Below are 19,639 nucleotides of genomic sequence, written 5' to 3' on the forward strand. Positions count from 1 at the left end.
ATGGCTCACAGGCCCAGCCGCTCCGCGGCATATGGGATCCTCCCAGACCGGGGCACGAACCCGTATCCCCTGCATCGGCAGGCGGACTCTCAACCACTGCGCCACCAGGGAGGCCCGGTAGCTCTATTTTTAATGTTTTAAGGAACCTCCGTACTGCTTTCCCTAGTTGCTGCACCAATGTACATTCTCACCAAGAGTGCACAAAGGCTCTCTTTTCTCCATGTTCTCGTAACCACTTGTTTTTTCTTATCTTTTTGATGACTGGCATTCTAACAGGTATGAGGTGATATCCCCTTGTGGTATGATATCACTCATAATATATGGAATCTAAAAAAGCCAAACATTTAAAAACAGAGTAAAATGGTGGTTACCAGGGGCTGGGGGCTTTGGGGACAGGACAGAATTTTTAAAGGGTACAAACTCGCAGTAAGTAGTAAATATGCCCTAGAGATACAATGCACAGTGTAGTAAATATTGTATTATAATTATCAAACTTGCTAAGAGATATAACTTAATTATTCCAACCACTAAAAAGAAATGATAATTATTGTAACGTGACAGAGGTGCTAAGTACGGTGACAATGGCTTTTCGTATTACAATACATGAATGTAACAAATTAATCTTGTAAGCCTTAAATTTATACAATGTCATTTGTCAAATACACCTGGGCTTCCCTGGTGGCGCAGTGGTTGAGAATCTGCCTGCTAATTCAGGGGACACGGGTTTGAGCCCTGGTCTGTCTGAGAGGATCCCACATGCCGTGGAGCAACTGGGCCCGTGAGCCACAACTACTGAGCCCGCGCGTCTGGAGCCTGTGCTCCGCAACAAGAGAGGCCGCGATAGTGAGAGGCCCGCGCACTGCGATGAAGAGTGGCCCCCACTCGCCGCAACTAGAGAAAGCCCTCGCACAGAAACGGAGACCCAACACAGCCAAAATAAAATAAATTAATTAATAAACTCCTACCCACATCTTCTTAAAAAAAAAAATACACCTAAATTTTTAAAAATATCTAATTTACACCAGCAATTCAGATGCAGTCCATTATCTCAAGCAGCCGAATTCGCATACAAAGGAAACTGAACAAGAGAAAATTTCTAGTCAATTTTAAAACGAAGTTTAAAAAGTCTACTTGAAATCTATCCTTTTAGAAAATAATGTTAGAAAAGAACATTCACTTCAGCTTAGGGGCCCCTCCCAGTGTTTCAGTTTTCCTGGTGGCAAACCGCTCTTCCCTTTTGGAAGAGGACAAAAGCTCACCCAAGTCACAGAGGCCAGATGCAAGCCCTGGAGGGCCCGGGAAGCCACGTGGCCGGGCTGTGGCTGCAGGAGCCTGGCCACCAGATGGCTCCACATGCCTTCCCATTTTATCTTCTATCTCGACAGCAGACGTGCAGACACGGGAATATTCAGGTGACCTGTCCAGCTACTTTTTATCACCTAAGTGCCACGCACTGCAGATTTCTGGGTTCTCTGGCCACCCCACCCCACCCCCGCCAGGTCATGAGCACAGGAAAAGGGATCACGGACGCTGAGTTGGGGTCATGAGTCGCCACCTGCTCTGGACAGCAGTCTCCCCTCCTCCAGCACTGGTCACCAGACAACCCACTTCCTCGGCCTTGTCTGTGGCCCAGCTGCTGTGTTTACTCTGTGGGCGCCTGGCCGTTCGCTCCTTCTACACTGACCTCTCTGGGCAAGGTGGCCCTTCACTCTCTGGACATCCAAGGGACCCACGAGCACACAGACCAGGCATCACGGAGGGGGGTGAGGGCCAGTTTCCATTTTACATTTTGATGTAAACGTGGAAGGTCCTCCCCTTGCCCTGATACAGCCTGGCCGGCGCCGTTGCCCAGCAGCCAGAGGGAGTATGAGAAGGCGCTTCTTTCAGGTGGCGTGTCAGCATTACCACAGAAGAATGCTGATTCCCTGCAAGCTCCCAAAGCAGGAGCCAGAAGACAAGGGCCAGCCCTCACATGGGGTTAGGGACAGACGGGAGGGAGTGACCAGTCCTCTGCCTGGGACCCAGAAACGGACGCCTGCCCTCCTGACCAGTCCATCATGTAACCAGCGCAAAAAAGCCCTTCTCATCTGCCCTTTAGAGAAATCTGCTTTATATGGATTCACATTTTAGGTAAACCAAAGACGCAAAATGTTATTATAAAAGGCAACTTACTTCTTCCTTCACATGCTCCCTTGATAAGGAAAAAATATAAAATTGTTTTATATTTCACGGTATTTTCTATTAATGAAGTGCTACTTTCCAGCAATTATACTGCCTAACTTTGTGGGGCTGAAGTCATTTTGGGTGCTTGTTCATAGGATGCAATACAAGCGTAATTTCTGAGTCCAAGTTCTGGATTTTGTGATACTGCAAAAGTTTACCATAAGGCTCGTTAGCGGCCTGACTGAGATCAGAACAGCCTTTAAAGAAAACCTCACGCCAACCCCATCACCCCGCCATCCACCTCCTAAGACAGGGACAGGGGACAAGGGTCATATATGTCCTTACTTTTGTAAAGCTTACAGACAGAGTGGAGACAGCACCCTTGTCCCTTCCTTCCAGCCGTGATGAGTACAGGTCTGTGGCTGATGGTGGACGTAAATGAGCCGGACGTAAGCCTGGGGGCGCCTCACCTGTGACCCCAGCCCGCCACCAAGAACCCAGGCAGGTCAGCATGGCCACCGGGGACAGCACAGGCCCCTTGCTCATCTCCAGGACTTTCCTCCAGGGCAACTACCGGCAAATCCGAAACTCCAGACCGCACAGCTGAGCAGCCGTCGGCCCTGGCTCCCCCAGTGACTGTGGCCTCAGCCCAGGGGGCACTCCTGGCCCCCTGGGGCTCATGGCAGCGGGTGAGGGGACACTCAATGCCCTAAATTAAGCCTATCTCCTCTCTATGCACCACCGATGAGTGTGTGTGATGGGGGCGGCATAAAGAAAACCTTTGGATGGGAAAGCCTATTTTTCATGGATTTTTCATTGGCGTGTCCTCATCCTGCTGTTCCCAGAACCCTTTCACACCCTCAGCGGTCCCTCTGACGAGCAGGCTCAGAAGCTCTGCTGGAGGCCACCTGAGCGTGACCTGGAAAAGAGAATGCTGTCCTTAAGTCCCAAAGACATCACATACAAAACGCCCGATAAAAACAAAGTTCATTGCAAATATAAGCTGTAATTGCTGCTGCAGTCAGCAGTGGCGCTAGCTACCACCTGCACCGTTGGAGAGAGAGGACAGGTAAACAGGGCACACGTGGCAGGAAACTACCTGGAGAGCCGCCATCACTGCCAAAGAAAAAAAATTCAGGCTACGGCCGAAAATAAGAGGGAAGAAAAGCAAAGGCAAGGAGTTCACAATTACTTCCTCCAGAAAACTGTGGAAAGGATGAACTTCAACTCTTGTCTATGTGATATTCACCCACAGCACTGAAGGAAAGGTGTGTACGAATGAACGCACAGGGTGTCAGATGGCCTCTCAGAGCCCATCCCAGTGTCCAACCCCAAACAGAAAGTCCTCCCTGGTCAGCGCAGCTCTCACAGCCACACATGTCAGAGAGCTCACCTGTCTCCCAGCTGTGCTCTTCTTTCTTTCGAGGGAAATAACTCCCTGCGGATGAGGTTTTCCCCACTTCGTCTCAACTAGCAAGTATGATTAAGAAACCAAGCTTGGGCTTCCCTGGTGGCGCAGTGGTTGAGAGTCTGCCTGCCGATGCAGGGGACACGGGTTCATGCCCCGGTCCGGGAAGATCCCACATGCCACGGAGAGGCTGGGCCCGTGAGCCATGGCCACTGAGCCTGCGCGTCCGGAGCCTGTGCTCCGCAACGGGAGAGGCCACGACAGTGAGAGGCCCGCGTACCGCAAAAAAAAAAAAAAAAAAGAAAAAAGAAACCAAGCTTGCAGCTGGCAGGGCACTAACAGAAGAGCACATGCTTCCTTCAAGTTCCAAAGCAGCTCGAAATGTGCAGTCGTTCATTGCATTCTTTATAACCTCTTTCCAAAGCAGAAACTTACATGTGGAGTTTCCCTAAATCTTCCTAAATATGTGAATTGTACTCGACCTAAGCTTAAAGAGCCCTGAAAACAAGTGTGAAATGATACTTTTGTAAGCAGAAGTGTAGGCCCATCTCTCCCTAAGGGTTCCTGGTGTCACCTCCATACATTCAGCGTGGCTACAGCTGCAGGGGAAGCACGGAAGGCGGGGGAGACCTGGGCAGGGCCCCATCAGCTCTGGCCTGTGCGCCAGACCCAGGCTTGCTGGTTACCTAACGTTCCCCAGCACTTCCCTGCCCCGGCTGGGCTGGAAGGATAACACACCTCAGACCTCTTCCAGGCGACCCCCCTGAGGGAGGGTCCCGCTCCTCGGGCCCGCCCTGCAAGCCGGGGCAGGAGGACATGCGGAGTGGACGAGGCACAGGGTGCCTGCTGGCCTCAGCGGCCGCACTCCCTAAAAGACACATCTGCGGAGAAAGGATCTGCACATCTGCTTCTCTTGGCAGCTTTCTTGCTTCAAGTTCAAGGTTCTTTCAGACACTCAAGGCATCATGTCAAAAACTACAGAAATATCAAAACCCAAATAATGCTGTAATGTTGGGGAACTTTCCAGCTATTAGAAACACGCAGGAATCCAATCCTGGTGTCTGCATGCCCAGACTTTTGGCCTCCCTTCCCTCTACCCCATGGGACACAGGAATGGCCCCCGCCCAGGACCCCCCCAGGCTCCCTTCTTCCGCACACCCTCAGGAGAGGTTTGCTGTCCCAAAGAAAAAGCCGGTTACCTGTCATTTGCCCCACTAAACTCAAAGTGATGGGACCCGCTTGTCCCGACTCCTTCATGGAAGGAAAGGAAAAGCGGAGAAGGAAAGGAGTCAGAATTGCATTATTGAACTCATCCCTTCCATGATGCTGATGATAACTAATGCTGTAGGAGGATTTTCTTTAATTACTTATCAAAGTGAAAGGGCCTCCAAGTTAATGGGAGCCTCTCTGACACAGCAGGCTCATCAGCCCTGCAGGAGGTTACCCCGGGGCCTCCACAAGTTGCTCCTGGGGTTTGCTCAAGGCGACAGGTGCAGGGAGAGAGAAGGGCTCTTACCCGAGGAATTCTGCTGGAAGCAAGCAACCTCCAATGAGCCATTGCTGGCCAGGCTGCTGCAGGCCAATGGCTCGGTGGCTTTTAGGAGTGAGGCACAAAGTGACAGAGAATTTGCTGCCTGTCAAATGGACCTCCTGCCTCTCGAGCTCTTAAACCCAATATTAATTAAGTGAAGGGTGGAGGAGGCTTACTGCTGAGGCTCTAAACTTCTTGGACCACAAACCCAAGCTCTCACCACAAGATGGATTTTAAAATGGTTTCTGGAGTTCAGTCCTAAAACAGCCTGTAACGCTCCCCCTGTGGGCATTTGGGACCACAGCGATGGGTCCCACCACCACTGAGCCTGTCCCCACAAGTGCAGCCATCACACATCCTCCAGGTCTCAAATATTCCTCCAGAGGTACTTATACATTCACTCAGTCGTTCACCCGCTTCATTACGAGATGGCGAGCATCTTCCGATGCAGGCGCTGGGCGGGCTGGCATTCCCCTCATCTGTGGGTGCGGGGAGATTAGCCTCAAAATGCAAAATTTAACCTATGCCACCCTCATAAAATGTAAATACTACCGCTTCTGTCGTTCAGTGATGCAGGAGAACCATGGGCACGTTAAAGTAGGATGTTTCCCTTTTTCCACACTCCTTCAGTGGTATTAAAAAGCTGCAGTAGCTGGGGCTTCCCAGGTGGCGCAGTGGTTGAGAGTCGGCCTGCCAATGCAGGGGACATGGGTTCGTGCCCCGGTCCGGGAGGATCCCACATGCCACGGAGCAGCTGGGCCCATGAGCCATGGCCGCGGAGCCTGCGCGGCCGGAGCCTGTGCTCCGCAAAGGGAGAGGCCACAACAGTGAGAGGCCCGCGTACCTCAGAAAAAAAAAAAAAAGCTGCAGTAGTAGTAAAAAAAAGAAGAAAATGAGGCAAATATCCTTCCCTGGTGTGTGCTGAGTTTTGGGGTGGGTTAGCCCGTTTTACCCTCATGTCTCACAGAGGGGCTCACATGAATGTAACCATTTTGGAAACTGCTCAACCAAGAAATGACACTTAATGGTTCGAAATAGATCAAGGGTCTGTTTAACTGTAATACTAATAAAATGCTGGGTTTTCCCAGGCAGCTCACATGTCCTGTGGGACCCTTGTTCAGAGCAGGGCACGGCCAGGCTCTGACCCGTGGGTCCTACATCCACCAGACACTCTGGTCTGAACACAAACAGACCCAGCCATGGGAAACACCCGGGACAAAGCAGGAGGTGCCTCTGGTGGTCCCTGAAATCCCTTTCCCAAGTGGAAATACTGAGACTCGGCTCTTGACCAAAATATACCTGTGACCCTGCCTCCTGGAACCTTCAGTCCACCCAAGACCGCTGGTCCAGCCCTCTGGCACTGGGGGAAAAGATGCGAGGCGCAGGAAAACCATCTTGGCAATTTCCCGGACAATTCTTGTGCAAATGCCCTGCCATTTGCTTTAAAATAAAAATGCAGTGTTCTTGGCTCCATGCCCCCATCTGCAGAAGAAGTGGGTCTGGAAGGCAAGTGGCTGCTGGCTCTTCTCAGGCCACACACCTAACTCTCCTCTGGTTCTTCTCCACCTGGGCCTGGTGACAGCGTGGATTCGCCTGGGAGCGGGCGGCAAGAGGAAGTCTGCTCCGCAGGGTCCCTCTGCAGCATCTGCCAGGGGCCACGCCGAGCAGGAGAGAAGGGGAGGCGGGCCAGGGGAGGCCGAGGAGAGAGAAGACTCCCGGGCCTTTGAAGCTGGCCAACAACAAACTTGTGTGTGTCGACAGCTTTATTGGACATAAGCTGCTTTCACCTGCTTCCTACTGCCCACAGACCCTCTGTTAGAGTGGCCGTGACAGAGACCACGTGACCTGCAAAGCCCAGAACATCCGCCATCCAGACACAGTTCACGGACCCCTGGTCCAGGAGACAGCAACCAGTCCCAATACAGGAATGGCACCAACACGAGTAGAGAGCTCGGAAGACCTGATGGCTGAGCGTGTGGGGAGGAGCCCTGCGTCCATGCCGGAGCCAGCCAGGGGCCCCCCCAGCACCCACACGCAGGGTGGCTCATCCTCCACCACTGGACACCGACAGTCCCTTCCCTCCTCATCTTGGCTGGTCAGGGGAGGTGCGTCTTCCGTCCCTACATTTTTTTTTTTAATTGGAGTACAGTTGCTTTACAATGTTGCGTTGGTTTCTGTTGTGTTGGTTTCACTGTACAACGAAGTGAATCAGCTACACGTATACATATATCCTCTCCCTCTTGGACCTGCCCCCCATCCCACCCATCCAGGTCACCACACAGCACCCAGCTGAGCTCCCCGCGCTATACAGCAGGTTCCCACTAGCTATCTGTTTTACTACACATGGTAGTGTATTTATGTCAGTCCCAATCTCCCAATTCATTCCATCCCCACACATATGCTTTGAAATGTAAAATCTCATTCACTTTTTCACTCTGGCTCTGGGACAGATACATACCGTTTCTGGGAAGGCTGCATTAAAGCTGAAAGTTTATCATCATAAAATTTCTTCATTGCAAATCTGTCAAGGGCTTGGTCAGCACTGGGAAAGCAGAGAGAGAGAGAGGGCACACGCTTTAACTCCATGGCCACCGCAGGAGGCCGGGTTGGGGGGAATGACATGAGTCAGGCCCCGAGGCTGTTCTGGGTGGCTGGCACCCACTAAGAGCTCCATTCTGCTACACCCCCTCCCCGGGCATATCCACTTTAGCGTCTCTTCTAGGGCTTCATCTCCTCCAGGAAGATGTTCAGGGCCAAGTGGAAGCCAGGCTTGCAAGGTCTGGAGTCCCCCCTGAAACAGCAGCACCCGATCCTAGGATGTGGCACTTTCTCTGCAGCACGCACGGCAGGTGGGAGAGTCACCTGTGGACACAGGCCCGCCGTCCTATCTAAATAACCATCTAAAATAATAACGTTGTCTAAATAAGGGGCTGGGCTGGCAGGGGTGCACAAAAGCAAGGGTCACTTAAGCACTGAATATTTAACATACAGAGCACATAAGTTTTTCAGAGTAAAAAGTATAGTTACATATTCACCTATACATTTTATCTTTTTATTTTTACTTTTTTTGATGTGGACCATTTTTTTTTAAGTCTTTATTGAATTTGTTACAATATTGCTTCTGTTTTATGTTTTGGTTCTTTGGCTGTGAGGCATGTGGGATCTTAGCTCCCTGACCAGGGATCAAACCCACAACCCCCTGCACTAGATGGCGAAGTCTTAACCACTGGACCGCCAGGGAAGCCCCTCACCTATACATTTAAAAGTATTCCTGGGCTTCCCTGGTGGCGCAGTGGTTGAGAGTCCGCCTGCCGATGCAGGGGACACGGGTTCGTGCCCCGGTCCGGGAGGATCCCACATACCACGGAGCGGCTGGGCCCGTGAGCCATGGCCGCTGAGCCTGCGCGTCCAGAGCCTGTGCTCCGCAACGGGAGAGGCCACAACAGTGAGAGGCCCGCATACCGCAAAAAAAAAAAAAAAAAAAAAAAAAGATCATTAGACAGAAGCAACTGAAATTCTAAAGAAAAACTGCAAACAACCTGGATAGGCAGAATTGGTAAATGCTAAAATACATAATATTCTATTCATCGAGTGGCGAACTACTGCAGCCACTAAAATGACGTCAGGGAAGGCATTTAGGAAAGCGTGTTAATTTAGGAAAGCAGGTTACAAAAATCCAGGTGACGTCACTTCATTTTAGTGAGGAGAAAATACCAGCACTGATGCTGTTCCAACTGTCTTACACGAAACGACACACTGAATCGTCACAAAACCCTGCGAGGCACAGCCATCATCCCCGCTTCCCAGGTGAGGACCCTGAGGCTTAGAGCCTTTCATGTGAGTTGCCTGACACGTGCAGCTGAGACACACTTCGATTATTCAGAAAAAGTGGTGCGTTTAGAGAGAGTGTCATTGATAAGCTTTAAGTGACTAAAGCTTAGCCTCTCTGCTTTCCAAAGATGCCAGGACTGCCCACGGCACATGGAACTCTGGTTCCAGACAGAGCTGCGCTGTTGTGAGCAGGTGAAATCTGCTCTCTGACCAAATGTCTTTGGCTTAGCAGAGGGATGTGACGTGACCAGGAATCTCAATTTGTCTGGCACACACACAAGCACTTATTATCACCAAGAAAGGATCTAATTTTTGCTCTGGGGTTGGGTTTCCTGCCTGGCAGGCAATGGGCTCCCGAATTTGTTTCCAGAGAAAACATTTGGAAAGTCAAATTTCACTCCTTAATGCTAGAAAGGAAAGGGTTTATCGGCTAATATGAATAGGTTTATATTTCCTCAGAATGGAGTAGTTCATGCTTCACAAAGTGTCCATTGAACAGAGAGAGCCAACGCAGATGCAAAACCCATAAAGAACGATATTTCTGAACTGGGTCTCAGTGTGAGTGGAGACGTGTGCTCGGAAAGGGCATCTGGGTCCACCAGCGCCAGGAGGGCTGGCATGCGGCCGCTGCCTCACTCACTGGCCTCGCAGTGCCTGTCGTCCCCAGTGGACGGGACCAGCCTCCTGCTGGCGGCACCCACACGCCCACGGCAGCAGCTCCTGAGACCCCGGCCAGACCGGGCTTCCCGCCCACGGGCCATGAGATCATGAGCAAGCTAAGTCCACCAAGCCTCAGTTTCCTCATCTGTGAAGTGGGAGTAATGACTGCTCGCTCCTAGAATACCTGCGAGGATGGAGCAAGAAAAAGGAAACATGCAAAGTACTTCCCAGAGGCCCGCTGCATACAAACATGGCAGCCATGCATGCAAACCATGGCGGCCATGGCCATGGCCATGTATAGAATCTGAGGCGTCCAGTGAGAAAGCACTGCTCTTCTTTACTAACGGTAATGTTTGTCCCTGTCTTTCTTGTCAGAGAATGACAGCGCACTCACTTTATCTTTGACGCCTCCATGAAGTCTTCAGTGTGAATCACTGCACACCTACGAAAGTGTCTTTCTCACAAGTGTAAACTCTTAGCTGCAGCTGAGTTTCTAGGCACCAGGGACACGAGCCTCGGCCTCCAGGTCAGCTCCCAGGCTGATCGCCTCCCGCCCACCCAGGCTCAGAGCATCCCGATGCCCACGGCAGTGAGCACGCTTCCCTCCTACCTGGCCGAGACGTTGGTGAAGTGCATGTAAGATGATATGACCACGCCGATGCGTCCCTTTCCGCCCTGCAGGAGACAAGAGAGGCCATTAGAACAGGAAAGCACTCGTTCATTCACAGGATGGCAAAGAGCCTGTCTCGGAGGGGAAGCCAGCGTTACCCTCCTCTGGTCCCTGTTCTGGGGGACGGCAGCACCCAACTCAGCAGAGAACACACATATGGGGTGCTGATGGCAGGAGCAGGTGCTATCCGGGACATCCGAGGACACCCCCGAGGGCAGGTCTGCACAGAGGCGGCCAGTCAGTTCCTCATTTCCCAGTGAGGCTGGAAAAAACTGTGCTGGGCGGAAGCAATTAGCGTGACTTAATCACCCATGTGAGAGAGACCCGAATGCCCCACTCACAGGCTGAGAGGGCTTTGAGGGCTGCACACAGAGCCCGGAGAAGTCCAGAGTCGCAGGACAGCAGATCCCAGGGTGATGCCAGCATCACTGGCACCACCTACCCAGCCCTGCCCTGTCACACTCAGGGGACCCCCATCCGAGGCAGCGTCATGGAAAATGCATCACTCAGTCCATAACCACAGACATGCACAGCCCGGACAAGGCAGCCCGGCAGGGCCTCGGACCAACACTGCCAACAGGAGAAGGTGTCTGGAAGCACCGCAGCTCCGTGACAGGCCAGCTCGACCAGAACCGTGGACTGCCACCTTCTGAAACACACTGCCGTGACCCAGAACGGCGACCAGCAAACCACAGCCCGCCAGCCACTTCTGCCCACCACTTGTGTCCCTATGAGTTAAGAGCCATCTTAACATTTTTAAACAGTTGAAGAAAAATCAAAAGAAGAATGTTCCAATGACACATGAAAATCATATGAAGTTCAAATGTCAGTGATCATAAATAAAGTTTGATTGGGACCCAGCACGCCTGTTTGTTTAGGGGCATCAGGGTCTATTTCCACATGACAATGGCAGGTGGAAGTAGACGGTGGTGCCCCAAAGCCTTGAAAGTCCTGTCTGGGTCTTTCAAGAAGAGCCAGCAACCCCTGATCTAGAATCCCATGAGCCACAATGGCTGTGTCACCAACGTGCAGATCGTATGTCTACCCTTGAAAGGGAACGATGGAGGAAATTCAGGTCCAAATCTGGCGTGTGACTGTCACCCAGGTGCGTTCTCCTCTCTGTCTCATCAAGGGCGCGCCTTACAGAAACTCAGTGCAGACACACAATCAGTCCTTCACTGCTGAACCCTGGCACCTGCAGTTGTAACTGTGCAGCTACTGGTATGTTTCTTGTATAAATTCACCTGCAGGGAACAACAGCCCCGTCAAGTCAGGCACGCGGGGCGGCTTCACTGCCCCCATCTCCAGGGCTGCTTGTTACGTACGGACAGGAGGTCTTCAAGCACAAACAACATTCTTTAGGGCTTGAACAGCTTTTGTCTGTTCTTCACAAAAATCAGAATCGCTGACTACACAAGTCTCAGAGAGTACCCTCCACCAAAAACTCAAGACTAAACCGTGTGGAGGTGGGTGAACCTGTCCAGAAGAACCACAGGCAATTTCTACTCAAAACTAGTGTGAGGGGGGACCTGGGGACACACACCACCCTTTGTATCCAGCAGGGAGACATGGGTCTCACAGTCTGGCCTTAGTCTGACCTCCCCAGGCCAAGACGGTATTCCTGTCGCTCCTGGCAGGAAGAGCACATTCTGCAGGGCTGGCAGGTTCGGGGGAAAGTCAGCCATCTCACCCCCCGCAGCAACTAGGATGAACTTCCCTTAATGTCAACATCTGTAAGTTCAAATCACAAGAGGGCTTCTCCCTCATGGCATGTTTTCTAGCTCATCTTGGAAAGCGTTCATAGGCCACCAGAATTAGGGCAAGAGATGAGCAAACTGTTCCCCAAAAGTTTCAACATGTTCCAGTTTAATCCCACTAACAAGACTTTTCCCAAGAGGCAAGCGTAGTTTAGAAGAGGGATACGTTTTAGAGAACTCTGTGAGCTAAGTTCATCACTTGTGGCCCGGATGCTGTAAATAATATTATAATTTGTTTCATTAAAAAAGTGAACAACTGGGGCCTCCCTGGTGGCGCAGTGGTTGAGAGTCCGCCTGCCGATGCAGGGGATACGGGTTCGTGCCCCGGTCTGGGAGGATCCCATATGCCACGGAGCGGCTGGGCCCGTGAGCCATGGCCGCTGAGCCTGCGCGTCCGGAGCCTGTGCTCCGCAACGGGAGAGGCTGCAACAGTGAGAGGCCCGCGTACAGCAAAAAAAAAAAAAAAAAAAAAAAAAAAAAGTGAACAACTGAAATGGAATGCATGGTGAAGGGGGTGCATCTCAAGGTCCAGGGACCTGAATCCTCTGGAGACACAGCTGGCAGCAGGTCCCGGTGCGCCGGGCGGGCATTTCTCCCCAGGGTCAGGCACTGCAGGTGCTCCGGGTGGGGTAGGGACCACTGCTTCACATGCCTGTGAAGGGATCTTAGGTAACAACGGCCCATCAGTATTACCCTCACTGGGTCAAAATCACCAAGCCGAGCCCAATGAAAAATACAGACTTTTTTTAATGGACAAGAATTGTGTTTGTTTTTTTTTTAAAGTCTCTTTCTTTAAGTTTTCACCAAAACACAAATGTGGAGAGAAGCTCCTTAATATAACGTGTTAACTTAATTTAGTAAGAGAACTAACGGGACTCCCTGGCTGTCTGAGGGAGAATGTAATCAAGTTAGATGTGAGTTAGATTAGATTAGTTAGATCAAGTTAGATTTAAGGAATAAAAGCAGAGAGCAGCAAACGCATTGTGTGCACCCAGTGGCTTTTCCTCCTGGCCAAGTGACCCTCAAATGCCCCAAGTGTGGGAGCTTTGAACATGGTCAGCCACCGTCTACCCTCCTCATTCTACAGGCAGATCTCAGTGCCCTTGCAGGAAACTCAAACAGAAAGTCTGATCATTCGAAGGGAAGGTTCTTTTACACTAAGGTCCCTGACGCAAAGGTTTTTTGTGCAGCTTTTGAGTGTGAAAAGTCTGAAGGAAGAAACACTTTAAGGTGGAAATGTCTATTTTTTTGAGACGTCCTGATGGTCATAAGAATTTGGTGTAAAATATACAGAGCAGGGAGCAGCCCTCTTCTTCTGGGACGGAGAGCCAGCCACTGCACTCCCCGCACCCCCACCTTCTCAAAGCATTCCTCCCACACGCTGCATGAGCTCAAGGTGTCTGGGGAAACGGATCAGATCTGAGGAATCCAGGGTAGTGCAGGAAGAGGCTACAAACAATCCAAGGCAGTTGAGAAACTGGAGAAGTAAGAGGAGAGGTAGGTTCCAGAAGATGGGAGGGTGGTAGGAGGAGGGAGGGGTGCAAAGCAGGTCAGGGCAGCCAGGACGATGCGCTGCTGTGCTCACAGCCAGCCCCGGTCACCCTGCAAGGGTAGACATGTCACATCCCCTTCGGGCTGACCTGCTTGGAAAGGACCATAAGACTGCTGCAGCAGCATCCTGCCCGCAACGTCAAGTCAATAGACTAGCATAACTCAGGCGACACAGAGCCCAACGCTGTGCCTCTTAATAGCCCCCTTCACTTTTTAAAAAGCGCTCCCCATGAAAAACAAAAATGCATGAAAATGACATATATATGGAATTTAAGAAAACACAATGTCATGAAGAACATAGGGGTAAGACAGGAATAAAGACACAGACCTACTAGAGAATGGACTTGAGGATATGGGGAGGGGAAAGGGTAAGCTGTGACAAAGCGAAAGAGCGGCATGGACATATATACACTACCAAACGTAAGGTAGATAGCTAGTGGGAAGCAGCCGCATAGCACAGGGAGATCAGCTCGGTGCTTTGTGACCGCCTGGAGGGGTGGGATAGGGAGGGTGGGAGGGAGACGCAAGAGGGAGGGGATATGGGAACATATGTATATGTATAACTGATTAAATTTGTTATAAAGCAAAAAAATAAAATAAAAAATAAAGAAAAAAAATGCATGAAAATGAAAGGATTCACTCCCAGGGGTTCCTAACCTTAGCCTCACCATGTGCAGCTATGCATTCAGGGACCTCCATCCTGTACATTCTGAAGCCACACTCTGGGAGGCTGGATGACTCTTTTCCCACCCCACCCCCGCTTAGCATAAGTATGAAAACCTAACCACAAACCCCTAAAGAAGCTGGAAGTTAGAGTGAAAGGTGGGCCCCCTGGGCCCCCGAGCGGGTGCTCACCCTGCAGTGAATGACGACCACATGCTGGGGGTCGCTGTTCAGCCAGGCCTCCTGCGCCTTGCAGATGGTACACACCTTATCCAGGGGCGGCGCGTGCAGCTCTGGCCAGCCCACGTCCAGAATCTGCGGGGAGAGAGAGGAGGATTCCTGGTGTCCATCTCCAGAAGCCCTATGAAGCCATCTCATGACGGTTTTTTTTATTTACCAAACTATTTCATTTTAGAGTAAAGAACAACGCTGCACGCTCCTTTTCTAAAACTTAGTGGGAATTATGGCTCCTTTACTGGAAAGAAAAATATGAAGGATTATGTTTTCCCCACGAGACATCTACTCCCGGGTCTTATCTGCTCTGCTGCAGCTGGAATGACAATTCTAGAAAGGGCTTTCGGGAGCCGCTAATGGTGTGTGGCTCATGGGGAAAAGAGGCCCAGGCCGAGCAAGATCTGAAACAGGAGTTCTTGGCAGGCGCTGCCTAAATTCCTCCCTTCAGACTAAAATCGCAGTTTAGGAAAACGCTGAGAACCATTCCTCCACACAAAGGGCAGATAACTTCTCAGAGGGAGATGCCTATCACACGTGACGCTCCCCGAAGGAGAGGAATGTGCCCAGGAGGGAGGGAGGAAGGCCTTCAAACCTGGGTTACAATTCAGGAACAAAGAAAGTCATCAACACGCGATAAGGAACCTGGCAGGTCTGTGGGCAAAACACGGCAACTCTGAGCCACCTGACACATTCCCAGCTCTAAACCTGAGGGCCACGCATTGCTGTTACTTTTCCGTTTACTTTTTTAAGAGGGGAGGGGAAGGCAGAGCTCTGTCTTATTATAAAAGCAACACAAATGGTGTCAAATGATGGAAAAATTCAGAAAACTGCTGGAAGCAGGGAAAGGTCTACACCCCTTCCACTGCTCAGAGCAAAAGCCTATTCTGGTGAATCCCTTACACTCGTTTTCTGTGTACATTTAGCATATACATAAATTCTATATTCTGCCCTTGTTCACGAGCATTAAAACAGGCAATTCACCATGTTACTAATTTTTTTTATCCTAATGGCTGCAAAATATTCCAACATATGGAATACAGTATGCATATATATACCATATATACCATAACTTATACTTATGCAATCTTAAAAATTTCCCCCTAAATCTTTGCTGTTAAAAAGAATAATAGATGGAGAGGGAGTGCATGGATGTACAGAGGTGGCAGGAGGGAGATCTTTGAGGTGAAAATGTTCTGGATTTGATCGCAGTGGTGGTGACACAAATCTACATATTTGAGATGGCACAGAACCACACACACACACACACACACACACACACACAGACAGCTGCTACACATAAACCCAGTGGAAGTTGCATGCAGTCTGTGGATGGTACCAATGTCAACTTCCTGGCATTAATATTTTACTACAAGTTATGCAAGACAGCACCACTGGGGAAGACTGGGTCAGGGGTATGTAGGATCACCCTGTATTATTTTTGCATTTTCCTGTGAAGTTATAACTATTTCAAACTAAAAAGTGTTAATAAAAAAAAATAAGCCACGGATATGAACAGTTCCTAATACCCGTCATTAAGTCATATTCCACAAAGACTTGCTACAAACCCTTTCTGCACGAGCAGGATAAACATCGTGGACATTTAACAAAACTCAGAATATAAAGGGCTAAGATCCATACCTTTGGGTTAAGCTTTGTCAGGTCATATCTCTTTTCCGAAAGGTTTAACACCTACAAAGGGGAAATAAGAAGCTATTAGACTAATCATTGTCCTCAGAGATCAAAGAGGATACAATTGCATTCTCACAGGCTATTTGCCTTCTAGATAGAGAGGATTATAAAAGACTGAAATGTACAGATGTGTAATTGTCACAGAATGAAAAGCAAACAAAATAAACAAATAATGACAGCATACAGATCCTAGGGAACTGGACTTGGCCCCAGAGAGCTTGGGCTTCCTCAGAGGAGGGAGGTGCGGGAAGGAGGGCACCTGGTCCTCAGGGAGCCCAGGCCCTGACACCCCGAGGCAGCCCAGAGACCCGTGCGCTCACGGAGAAGCAGAGCTGCCTGGGGAACCCGACCACACCTTGAGGAAAGGAACAAATAAGGGCAACACCGGAGCAGAAGGGGCTCCCCGTCCTTCTCTCTCCAGAGATGGACACTGTGGAGAGCTGAGAGGAGGGGTGCTCCTGGGGTGAGGGCCCACGGTTCCTCTACCCCAGAACAAGCTGTCTCCTCCTACACCCGTGGACCATGGGCCCCGTTAGAACCTTCTTCAGAGGGCCGACGCCTGTGGCCTCACAAGACAGCTGTGGGCAGGGAGGTGTTCTGTCCGCACAAGCACCTGTCAGGGCGCACAATTCAGATGTACACGGGGGAGGAGATGCACTCACCCCGGGTTCTGAACTCAGGAGCCACGGAAGACACACAGGCGTGTCTTTCTTCAGATTGTTCAAAAAGGTCCCTGTCCCCAAACAAGGTGAGCGCCCGCAGCCTCGCCATTTTGCAAGGGGGCCTCTGGCCGGCGTGGAGGGAAGAAGTGCCCCAGCTCCCGGGGCTCAGGCCCCAGGCCCTCGCGGGCTCAGTGAACAGCGAGCGGGGCAGGAAGGACGAGGCATGGAGGGGACCCTCTCCTGGGCCAGGTGTCAGGACGAGGACACCGTTCCTGCAGGGCAGGTGGCTCTGGGAGTGAGGAGGGTGGGCTGGGGTGATCTCAGGGGCTGGACCCCGCCTTCCCTGCCTGTCACCAGGCCATGCTGAGGACGCGCGGGCAGGAGTCGGCAGGAGAGGCCGCTGGGCCGCGCAGGGGCTGCTGGAAGCCACCCGGAGGTCACCTCCCCCTGCTCTGCTGCCAGGGCCACCCGCCCAGCCCTTCTAGTCATCTGAGGAGGCTGATAAGGATGACAATAACTACCTTGTCGTTTAGGGTAAAGATTACCTGCCTCGTGGAGATAAAGAGGCCTTACAGGCGCGGATCTGGAGAGGAGCGAGAAGCTGTCATTTAACTCAAAGAATTGAAGACGGAGCCGCAGGGCCCCCCTGCGGGACCGGCACCGGCCCGGAGGGAACACACAAGAGCAAGGGGCGAAGGAGGCCGTCCAGGAAGACTCTGCTCTCCCGCGTTTTTCCTCAACTGGGGGCTCCATCCGACAACCTCACGTGTGTTTGAAATGGGGCCAGGACAGACGCTGGCTTCTGGATGCCCACCCTCCGTCCCCTGATTCACTTCAGCAGGAGGGAAGGAACGGGGCTTTGGAGACGGGGCCGCCAAGCCCAGCAGCCGGGGCAGAAGCCGGCGGCCCTTGGGGCGCAAGTGCGGAGCCAAGACGCCCCAGACCACTGTGGGCCGTGTGCGGCAGCCCGTGCGGCCTCCGTGCGGTGCGTCCCCCTCCCTGGCACCTGTCTCCATCCACCAGGTCCCCAAGGGCGCTGAGCTGCGGAGTGACCGGCCTGCCTTCCCGCCCGCAAGCTCCTCAGTCCCCGCACGTGGGCGCTTCCGCCAAGTTTCAGCAAACTCAGTGTCCCCCAAGGTCCCCACCCTCGGTGTCCCCTCACCGTCCTCATGCTCTGCGTCCCCGCTCACCAGGTAGTTGTCCCCATGCTTGGACCGCAGCATGCGCGTCACCTCCTGCAGGCTGTGCAGGTACGACTCCTCGGAGCAGCCCGCGGGGAAGGACACGGCAATGATGCGCTCGGTGATGTAGGTGAGGTCCAGCTCGCGGCCGTCCTCCATGGCGGAGCTCAGCCCTGCAGGCCTGGGAGACACGCGGCAGGCTGTCAGGGGAGGGGCCAAGTGCCAGGACAGCAGAAGGCCAGGGACATTCACTCGCTGTTCGCACCTGGACCTGATTACAGGCATCTGGGAATTTACTGTGCCCCATCCCAGGAGGGCACACATCTCAACATCCTTAATGGTCATGACTGGGGCACTACAAGCTACGAGCAGGGAATACTCAGAGGAAGAGAGGCTCGCTGCAGAGCAGCAGGCCTGATGGGGAGCCCGCAGAGGGAGGGCCTCAGTGGGCGGGCGTCGGCTCAGAGAGCCTGGACCTTGGAGGGAGGAGCCTTCCTTGCTCTGGGTATCAAGTCAGGAGTAGGCAGCAGGGGAGAAGCCCATGAGACGGGGATGGCAGAGCAGAGACACCTGCAAGTGACTCGTCACGTCTGCATGTAGCATCCTGGGGCAGGTGTGGAGGGCCCGCGGGCCCAGGCAGGAGGCTGGCCTGCCCTGCAGGGGGGATGAGCTGGGAGGGAATCTCAGCAGCTGGGAGGCAAGCACTAGCGTCTCTGGGAAGGGCTGTGCGCAGGCTCTGCTGAGACCGCGCGTGGGTTAACCCAGGGCGTGCGGACAAGGGCAGGCATCCAGTATGGGAGGATGGGGCCTGGAGGAGGGTAAAAACGCCAAGCAGTGAAGCCAGCAGAGGGGAGGGCTGCTGGTGTGGGGAGAGCCCGGAGCCCGGTGAGCCCAGGATAATGCTTCCTGCACGCAGCATCCAGGCTCTGCTTCCCTCACTAGGACGGTGCTCTGGGGACCACAGGCCCCAGAGCCCCTCCCAGGAGAGGGCCCTAGGACTGCGGGTGGTGTCAGGGATGGAAGGTAAAACATCCAGCGGAGAGGTGCCGGGGTCAACCCCAAGACAGTGACAGCCCACAGTGAAACCACAGAAGGGTGCAGGATAGTCACGGGAGAGCAGTTTTAGTCCATCAAATTCCCCACCACCTTTAGGGGTTTGTAGTTGCTGTTTGTTTACTACTCGTTACAGGTATTTCTCGCCTAATTCTGAAAAAATTTTTTAAATACACCAAATGGTTTTAACAAACTTCCAGGCACCCAATCATCCAACTTCAAAACTGACACAGAGCCAACCTTTTTCCATCCATACCCCCTGCTACCTCCGTCACTTTGATTGCATTGAAGAAATCCCAGATATTATATGTCATTTCACTTATATTTTTGCATTTATTTCTAAAAGACAAAGATATTTTTAGAAATATCTACAATGCCATTATCATGCCTAAAAGAAACAATATCTTCAAATACCCAGTATCATAAATGTATTTTTTTAATTGGTTTATTCGAATTCAAACAATCACCAAGATTTTTCTTCTCTACCTTATGCATCAGACATGAATGTAAAAGAGTTTTGTTTACTTTAAAAAATCAAATCACATTTTTTGACACTGGTATTAAAAAACAAAGAGTTCATCCCCTG

General features: G+C 51.7%; 1 protein-coding gene across 12 annotated transcripts in view; it reads right to left on the reverse strand.

The window, feature by feature from the left end:
- TNS3 (tensin 3) overlaps positions 1-19,639 on the reverse strand; it is a 243,498-nt gene that overhangs the window by 113,240 nt on the left and 110,619 nt on the right. For all 12 annotated transcript variants that reach the window (XM_082632029.1, XM_082632034.1, XM_082632031.1 and 9 more), the window contains 5 exons: positions 18,010-18,181; positions 16,107-16,157; positions 14,427-14,549; positions 10,204-10,268; positions 7,561-7,644 (listed from right to left, as the gene is read on the reverse strand). In XM_082632029.1, the coding sequence (XP_082488155.1) occupies positions 7,561-7,644; positions 10,204-10,268; positions 14,427-14,549; positions 16,107-16,157; positions 18,010-18,159 (473 nt within the window). In that variant the 5' untranslated portion in view covers positions 18,160-18,181. The remainder of the gene's footprint in view (positions 1-7,560; positions 7,645-10,203; positions 10,269-14,426; positions 14,550-16,106; positions 16,158-18,009; positions 18,182-19,639) is intronic.

Source organism: Mesoplodon mirus (genome assembly GCF_964341445.2).
Source record: "Mesoplodon mirus genome assembly, chromosome: 9".
NCBI classification, from domain to species: Eukaryota; Metazoa; Chordata; class Mammalia; order Artiodactyla; family Ziphiidae; genus Mesoplodon; species Mesoplodon mirus.